The sequence below is a fragment of the Gobius niger genome, assembly GCF_951799975.1.
Source record: "Gobius niger genome assembly, chromosome: 21".
Classification (NCBI taxonomy): domain Eukaryota; kingdom Metazoa; phylum Chordata; class Actinopteri; order Gobiiformes; family Gobiidae; genus Gobius; species Gobius niger.
Genome location: NC_136872.1, coordinates 25,097,052 through 25,105,213, shown reverse-complemented (window position 1 = coordinate 25,105,213; position 8,162 = coordinate 25,097,052). Strand labels below are relative to the sequence as shown.

General features: G+C 44.9%; 1 protein-coding gene across 1 annotated transcript; it reads right to left on the bottom strand.

Annotated features, from left to right (window-relative positions):
• Positions 1-4,350: 4,350 nt before the first annotated feature.
• LOC306981060 (E3 ubiquitin-protein ligase TRIM21-like) lies at positions 4,351-5,979 on the bottom strand (the record flags this gene model as incomplete). The annotated part of the gene is made up of 1 exon (XM_079580608.1): positions 4,351-5,979. One exon carries the CDS (start codon positions 5,977-5,979, stop codon positions 4,351-4,353), a length of 1,629 nt encoding a protein of 542 aa, XP_079436734.1.
• Positions 5,980-8,162: the final 2,183 nt, after the last annotated feature.

The following is an 8,162-nucleotide window of genomic DNA, read 5'->3' as shown; positions in this document are numbered from 1 at the left end:
AGTCAACTGCTCAGGTGGAACTCTCTCTGCGTAGCCTTTCTCCAGCATCTCTGCCATGAACTTGACGTAATCAGAGCGAAAGGTCGGATCTTTAGACAAGCGCCTTTTGAGACTGAACGCTCGTTGAACTGCAACTGTCTTATTGTTTGGCAATTTGAGGTATCTTTGTTTTACTGGCAATCCAATGCTATAGTGTCCATTGATCAGCTTTACTGAATGCGAGACTGACTCCATGAAGCGTTCATCTACTTTTGATAATCCATATTGTTCATCTTGTTGAGTTTCCGGGAAATCAACTTTCAGCTGCTTCTCCCACAGCTCATCCAATCTTGCCACTGAGATACGATTAACTGTGACGTCAGGCGGCTCACACTGGTTGTCCACTTGGCAATCTCCTCTGAGCGGACCATTCACCGTCCAACCCAGGATGGTCTTGATGGCATAAGGGCCCCCGTCCACTGCACGTACCACCTCCCAGGGCTCCAGCGCCTGAGGTACGTTAGTGCCAATAAGGAGATCCACATCTGCTTCAACCTCTGGTATTTTTATGTGCCTCAGATGCGGCCAACGTTGGAGGTCCTTTCTTTGTGGAATATTTCCTCGGTGGACAGGCATGCTCCTTTGCGTGAAGATCTCCGGCAAGTCGCAAAAGTTGTTTGATTCCAGACCAGCCACTTCCAAATCTGTCAACATGTAGCTGTCCACAACTTTCTCTTGCCCCATCGTTCTGAGGAGGATCCCGAGCTTCCTGCCTGTGAGGTTGAGTCGATTCATCAGACGTTCGGTGCAAAATGAGGCCGTGCTCCCTGGATCCAAGAACGCATAAGTGATCAGAGTCTCTTGTCCCCTTTTGGACTTCACCTTCACGGGCAGTATTGACAGCGTACAGTCTTGCTTGCCGGCCCCAGTTAATCCACTGGACTGAACAGACACCACAGCACCTTCTCTGGCACTTTCTGAACCACCATTAGCCTGTGTAGAACTAATTTGCCTTGTTTTGGAGTGGATATGCAACAACGTAGGATGCTTCAGGTTGCATACTCTGCACGTGAGACGCCTTTTGCAATCTCTGCTTCTGTGCCCAATGCACAAACAACCGAAACACATTTTGTTTTCCTTCAAAAAAGACATTTTTTCATCTTGAGTCCTTTTATCCAACAGAAGGCAAACATCCAAAGAATGTCCAGCTCCACAGAACAAGCACGACCTTTCAGGTAAGTTCTCTTCTCTTTTGTTTACAGGCTCCATTTTCTTCCCAGCAGGTGCTACATTGGTGGCAAAACTACTGCCTCGAGGTTTTGTACTTGTCCGGAAAGATCCAGGTTTTGACTCTTTTCTTCCAGTTCCAGGTGAGTCTTGTATATCTCCAAAGATAGGGTCACTTGCAATCTTAACTTGCCTCTCGATAAACTCCACAATGTCGTAGAATGTTGCTCTGCGATTAAACCTTTCTTGCAGATCGCAGGCCACACAGCTTGTAAGGAAGCTTTTTTACGATTGTTTGCATGTTGGTGGGCACGTTCAGGTCACCCGCAGAGTCTCCCATACAGTTGCAGCACTCACGCAGCAGTAGACTGTAGGCCTGCAAAGCCTTAAGGTCTTCTCCCTTTATCAAAGGCCACAACAGTACCTTGTCCATATAGGCGGAGGCTACTTTGAATGGATCTCCAAAATGCTCTTGTAGCAGAGCCTTCGCCTTGATGTACCCATGAGCAGGTGGCAGGTGTTGACAGCTTCGGACTAAATTCTGAGACTGGCCTCTAGTATACTGCTCGAGGTAGTACAAACAGTCTTTGTGGCTGGGAGTTCGGTCTTCAATGATGTGTTCAAAGGCTCTTATGAAGGCTCGATACCGAAGAGGATCACCGTCAAATACTTGCAGGTCTCGTTTGGGTAACAGTTAAAGCGACTGTTGTTCTACTAGTAGAGCTGTAATGTCATTCTGCTTCTCCAGCACTGTAATCAAACGCTGATCGGAAGTGTGCTTGGTTGTAGATGAGATTTGGTCAAGCTGGATTGGAGGAACGGATTGATGGAGTGCAACTGATGTTAATGCTGGCAGGCCGGCCCCAGTCAGAGTCGAACGAACCTCAGTTTGGTAACTTGCTTTGGGCTTTACTGACACATTGCCTGCAGGTATCATGTTCTTCGTGACCTCTGTTTGCGATGGCTGTGTGCTGAATGCAGGCACAAATGTAGGAGCATCCACGTTTAAGTGTGTATTTTTACTCTTTTGTAAATAAGAGTTCATCCCATCAGATTTAGCTGACACACGAGAACCTTCAGAAGCCTTTAGCACATTCACTTTAGCAAAAGAAGCCGCCAGTTCCATGTCCAAGTCCATCGCCTCCATGTTTCTCCGTAGCTGTTCTTGCTGTTCCTCCATTTTCCTCCTTAATTGCTCCTGTTGCTCTTGCATAGCATGTTTTTCTTTCAACAGTTTTTGACGTGCCATAAGAGCAGCGGTTTCTGCTTCTGCTCTTATTCGGGCTGAAGAGGTACTTGAAACAGACTTGCTCACGACAGTACTGCGCTTGCTTGTTTTTCCATTAGATGCATTAGAAATACTGTCGATTGGTCCGATATCCACTGCAGTACTTTTCAGATCCATTACAGTTTTCAAAATGCTTGTTGTATCGTCATTGGAAACAGGATCTGCATGTGGGAGGCATTCTTGGTCGACAGCGCCCTCTGGTGGAATCTGTTGTGCATCAGTGACTGTAGGCAGTTCCAAGAGCCATTTATTTGCCTCTTCCACACAAGTAGATTTATGCTCTTCAACGTGGTCAAACCATGCGTTCTGTTTTTCTTGTTCATCAGACGGCAGCATAGGAATGACCACATCATGCAGTTGGCTTGCTTCATTAAACAGACTGGACATATTTTCAATACATGAGCGGACTTGTTCAGCATTCTCAGCACTTTTCATCAACTCTGTTATTTCTTTCATTGCAATTTTTATCTGTTTTACTTTTGCTTTTCTTTCATTTTGAAGCTTTTCCAGTTTCTGTTCAAAAGCTTTAAACGTAAGCTGTCTTTGTCTCTTAAAAGTTTCATTTTCATTTGACTCGTCTTGATCTGACATATTTCTTTCACAAAAAATCCAGAAATCACAAAAATCTGCAGTACACACAGAACACAGTGCTTTATTTCCTTTTCCTTATTTTTCTTCTTATTTATTTTTGCTTTATCAAGGTACAATGAGTTATTCTTCACCCCAACCATTCACGAGGCTTAAGCTCCACCCTCGCTTACTGTGCGTAGCGGTGGATGCTAAAGTCCCAATAACAAACAGCACTTCACCTTTTGTAAAAGCACCGCAGCGTTCAAAGGGGGAATAGCACATTGACAAACAATCCAAAATGTTCACGAAAACATAGCGCGGCTTGTAGCCGAAGCGACTGTGGCAAACAGCGTGTGCAGCGTAGCATATGTAAATTGTGTATTGCGTTCCAACCGAAGAAAACATTGATATAAAAAGTGAAAAAATACAGATATTTTTAGCCTCTTAACCCCCACTTGAACCGAGCACATTTTCACCAGTTTGGCTTTACCCAAATCTAAAAGCTTCTTGAAAACACGTCAAAATAGTGACAAAAACGAAACGCAAAAAAATAAAATAAATCGTAATCAACAGTGACTAAACAGCGATGAAAAAGCCACAAAAGTGAGAATCGCATTAAAAAGAAATTCTAAAAAGCGTCAAAAAATTAACCAAAAAAAGTAAATGTAAAAAAAAGAAAGAAAAAGTGACAAAAAAAACGTATAAATAAAATAGCATTTAGCCATTGAGCCACTTTGTGTGTTCATTTTCTGGCATTTTTTTTTAATTGGCTTGAAAATAGTCAAATAAACTTATTGAGAAATTGTCTAATGAACAACATGTTTATCATCAGTTTGACGTTTGAGTCTAATCCACAGAATAAAGTGTTTCCTTATTTTACTGGACGAACTTTCTGTTGATTTAAGAGAGAAATAAAACAGACGTAACATTTTCCAAGAGTTTATTGATCTTTTTTGTCCCAAACACAATCATTGACATTTTGACAGAATATTCCATTAATAAGGAGTTTATTTAAAGAAATCCCAAATGCACTAAAACATGTAGAGTAGGATCTTTAGGGTGAGTTCTGTGACACGTGAAGCAAAAGCAGAGAATGTAAAGTGAAGACTTTGTACAGAGCCCTTTATTCTAACGTCTCATATGAACTCAGGAAACACCGGCTCTTTCCTTATTCACACTTTTTACACACAAGAAGATCCTTATTGTCTGTCCTGCAGCAGAGACACAAACCAACACACAAACAAAGCCTGAGTCACTGTTGGAGCTGCTGTTCAGATACAAGTGTTTCATTTAAGACCTTCACCAACTGGAGACTCTGTGTCCACAGCTGAGATGATCAGAGGAGCAGAGTTTGTTCCTCCAGAATTGAAACAGGGTTCAAAAAAAGGAAAGAGTTTCTCCCTGAAGCAGCAGCCAGTGAAGGAGTAGAGGAGATCTGCAGAATCTACGTCATGAAAGGAGACGAGACCTGCTCCATAGTCCACAAACACCCCGACCTTCTGAGGAGGCCTCAGTGGAGACAGGAGGACAGAAGGGCTAGTACAAGCTTTGTACTGATCTTTGTCTCTCAACCAAATGGTCCAGAATCCGTTCTGAGGGGAATAACAAGGAATCTTTCCCTTCCTGTTGACGGACTCTTGGGCGACGCCTAAAGTCCAGTCAGTTTTCCCTTTGACCTGAACCTCCAAGTAGAACCTGCCTGAAGAGAAACTCTGTTTTCCTAAAACAATAGCATGATAAGTAAACCTCCGAGGAGAGTCTGGGAGCTTCTTCCTCACATCAGTGTGATGAACCTGTTTGAGATCTTCAGACAGAACCAGATCAGGATGAGCAGAGTCTGGGTCCAGAGTGACGTCCACAGCAAACGTCTGAACTCTCCTCAGCTCTTCTTTAAAGACTTTGTTGATCTTCTGTGAGAGCCTCGTCTCCAGCTCAGACAGAGCTCGGGCCGCACTGCCCTCACACGTCTGCGGCTCAAAGCTCACGCTGCTCCAGTCCTTCAGGCCAGCAGGGGGCAGTGCAGGGCAGCGCTGTAGAAAGTGGAGGGGGTCTGTAGAGAGTGAGAGCTGCTGGGCCTCAGTGCTGCTCTTCTCCAGCTCACACATCTCCTGCTGCAGCTGTTGGATCAAGGCCTGAGCGCGCTCCTTATGTTTAGAAAGACTTTGTTCCAGGACTTTGGTGTGATGGTCCAAACATCTCTGCACAGACTCCATGATGTCACTGAAGACCTTCACCATCTGCTGTGTCTCTCTCTGAGCCTCTCTCTCACTGAGCTCCAGGGCAGCTGTGATCTCCTGGACCTTCAGCCTCCTCTGCTCCACCAGACGCTGCAGAGAGACCTTCTCCTGCTCAAACGCCTCCTCCAGAGATAATACCTCATGGTTCTTGTGCTCCCGAATTACACACATGGAACAGACGCTGCTCTGATCAGTGCTGCAGAACAGCTCTAGGGGGCGCTGGTGTGTGGGACAGATCCTGTCCTCCAGGTCGTCCACAGGCTCCATCAGCTGGTGTCTCTTCAGTCTGGGCGCGCTCAGATGAGGCTGGAGGTGGCTCTCACAGAACGAGGACAGACAGACCAGGCAGGACTTCACTGCCTTCAGTTTGGGCTCAGAGCAGACGTCACACTGGACTTCACTGAAGGAGGTCATGAGCTCCAAAGAGCTGCTCCTCTTCTCCAGTTTGAGCTGTGAGATCATCTCAGAGAGTAAGGTGTTGGTCTTGAGCTGTGGTCTGGTGGAGAAGACCTCTTTACACAGGGGGCAGATGCAGCTCTCAGTGGAGTCCCAGGTGTGAGAGATGCAGCGTTTGCAGAAGTTGTGTCCACATGGAGTGGAGACGGGCTCAGAGAACACCTCCAGACAGATGGAGCACAGGAACTGCTCCTCAGAGCGGCTCGGGCTCCGAGAGGCCATTTCTGAAACACATTTGGGACATAAATATCAAAACGATGTGAATATTGCAATGTTTCCAGTGTTCAATCATGTTGTGTGTGTAATCATCTCCTTTAACATGGTCCTAAAGCTGCTCCTCAGTCTGTCCTTCCTTTCACTGCACAGTTTCTCACAGTCTTCAGTTCAACTCCTGTCTCCTTCAGCCTAAAGAACCTCGAACACTGGAACATTTCAAACTCAGGGCTAAGTATTTCAGGGACGACATTTTGATGAAAGGGTCACCGTGATCACAGACGACAGAAACATTTGTATTGGTGAACATTTAAAAACATTTTCTCTTTTCTTTGGCCTGACATTTTTATTCCCCTAAATAACTGGAGCTTTGCCCTGTGGTGGACACAGGCTTCTTTTGGCTCAAACCTATTGTAGGAGCAGCGGAGGAGCTCGTTCATAAAAGTGTTACAGTTGAGGAAGGCAAAGACAGGAAACACAAAGTCACTAACAGCCCATTCACCTGTTCACTGCTGTACCTCACCTGTCCTTTTGGATCGGCTCAGACTTTAGAACAGCTCTGTGAGCAGCTGCTGTGTTTGATCCACACTTTTATTACATTGGCTTCAGTCAAGTTCAGAGAAACAAGTTTAAACGGATTCAACCTCAGAAATCAGCCCATGATCCAGAGTTTATACAAAGAAATGTACAAGAGTTCTTACCAGAGAGTCCTGAGGTGCAGACGGAGGAAACAGACTCTGAAATGTGACTTCCTGTTCTTTAGAGTCATGTGACTCAGAGCAAGAATCAGGACAGGCCAGTTCTAAACCAGGGAGTGTCAGGCAGGAATCAACCTGTAACAAACAACTCTGTAAAGTCAGTGGTGTAATAAGTCTAAAAACTAGAGCTGTCAGAGAGTTAAACTGAGGAAGTGACATTTTCCTCCATTACATTGTTATAAATCTGGTTCAACACATTCTCCAGTTTGGTTTTACCCAAATCCAAAAGCTTCTGGAAAAAAGGTGAGAAAATAGCGACAGAACTGAGACGAAAACAATGAAGATGTGACAAAAATTTGACAAAAATTGACCAAAAAATTGACAAGAAAATGACAGAAAGTGACAAAAAAATTACGAAAAAATGTCACAAAAAAATGACAATAAAACAAAAAATGACAAAAAAAAACAGACAAAAAAATAGAGAAAAAAATGATGAACATGTGACAAAAAAGTGAGAAAAAACCACCTGGACGAGGCTTTTCTGTGTGGAGTTTGCATGTTCTCCCCGTGTCTGTCAGGTTCCCTCCGGGTTCTCCACTAAAGACACGTATTCTGACTCCCATAATCCAGCGACGCTGCTGTTTTCAGACGGAGACTCGGACCCGGAGCCGTCTTCAGACCAGGATGTGGAGCAGGACTCGAGCCCAGGGGCCGGCGCTCTGTGCCTGGAGAACGACTACATGACGTCCTGCGCCAAAGAGCTGGCTCTGCTGGCTCTGATGGACAAGACGGGCGACCACATGATCCAGGTGAACGGCCAGAGGAAGATGATCTTTCTGATAGCTCCAAACTGGGGTGAGTTAGAAGCGACCAAGCTGTTCCACGTTTTCCTTATTTAAATCCAGTTACGTGAGCCTTTACACGATCCAAGTCTAGTCACACAAAATGAAACATGTCGATTTTCTCAGTGGATGAAAAGAGGAACTATATTGTGAGGCGTAATGCAGAGAAAGGCCCTTACACACGTGTGAGCTGCTCCGAAGTCAGATAAAAGTCGGGTCAGACTGTTTTTAATGCAGGCTAGCTGATACCATAGAAATGCACTAGCCTTGCACTAGCCTAGCGCCACGAAACTCTTCAAATATAAGAACTGCATGAATTACAAAAACACTCTGGATAACGAGGAAATGAGGCCCTATGTCAAACATCCTGAAATATCCCTTTAAGCTCCGTCTAGTCCCTTTAAGGTCACTTCAGTGTTTCGATTTAAAGGCTCAGGCGTCAGAGAAAACGGCTGTAGGAAAGTTTATCCAGGAAACTGAAACCAGGATTCTGTGTTTACATGAAGCAAAACCAGGAAACCTCAAACCCCCATTATAACTTTGTGCATGTAAACACACTCCAGGTTGTCTCACCCCTCGGCTAGGCCACGCCCCCGTGATGTCATAGCGCTAAGCATCTTGGGATTGGCAGCAATAATAAGCTAATGGAGAC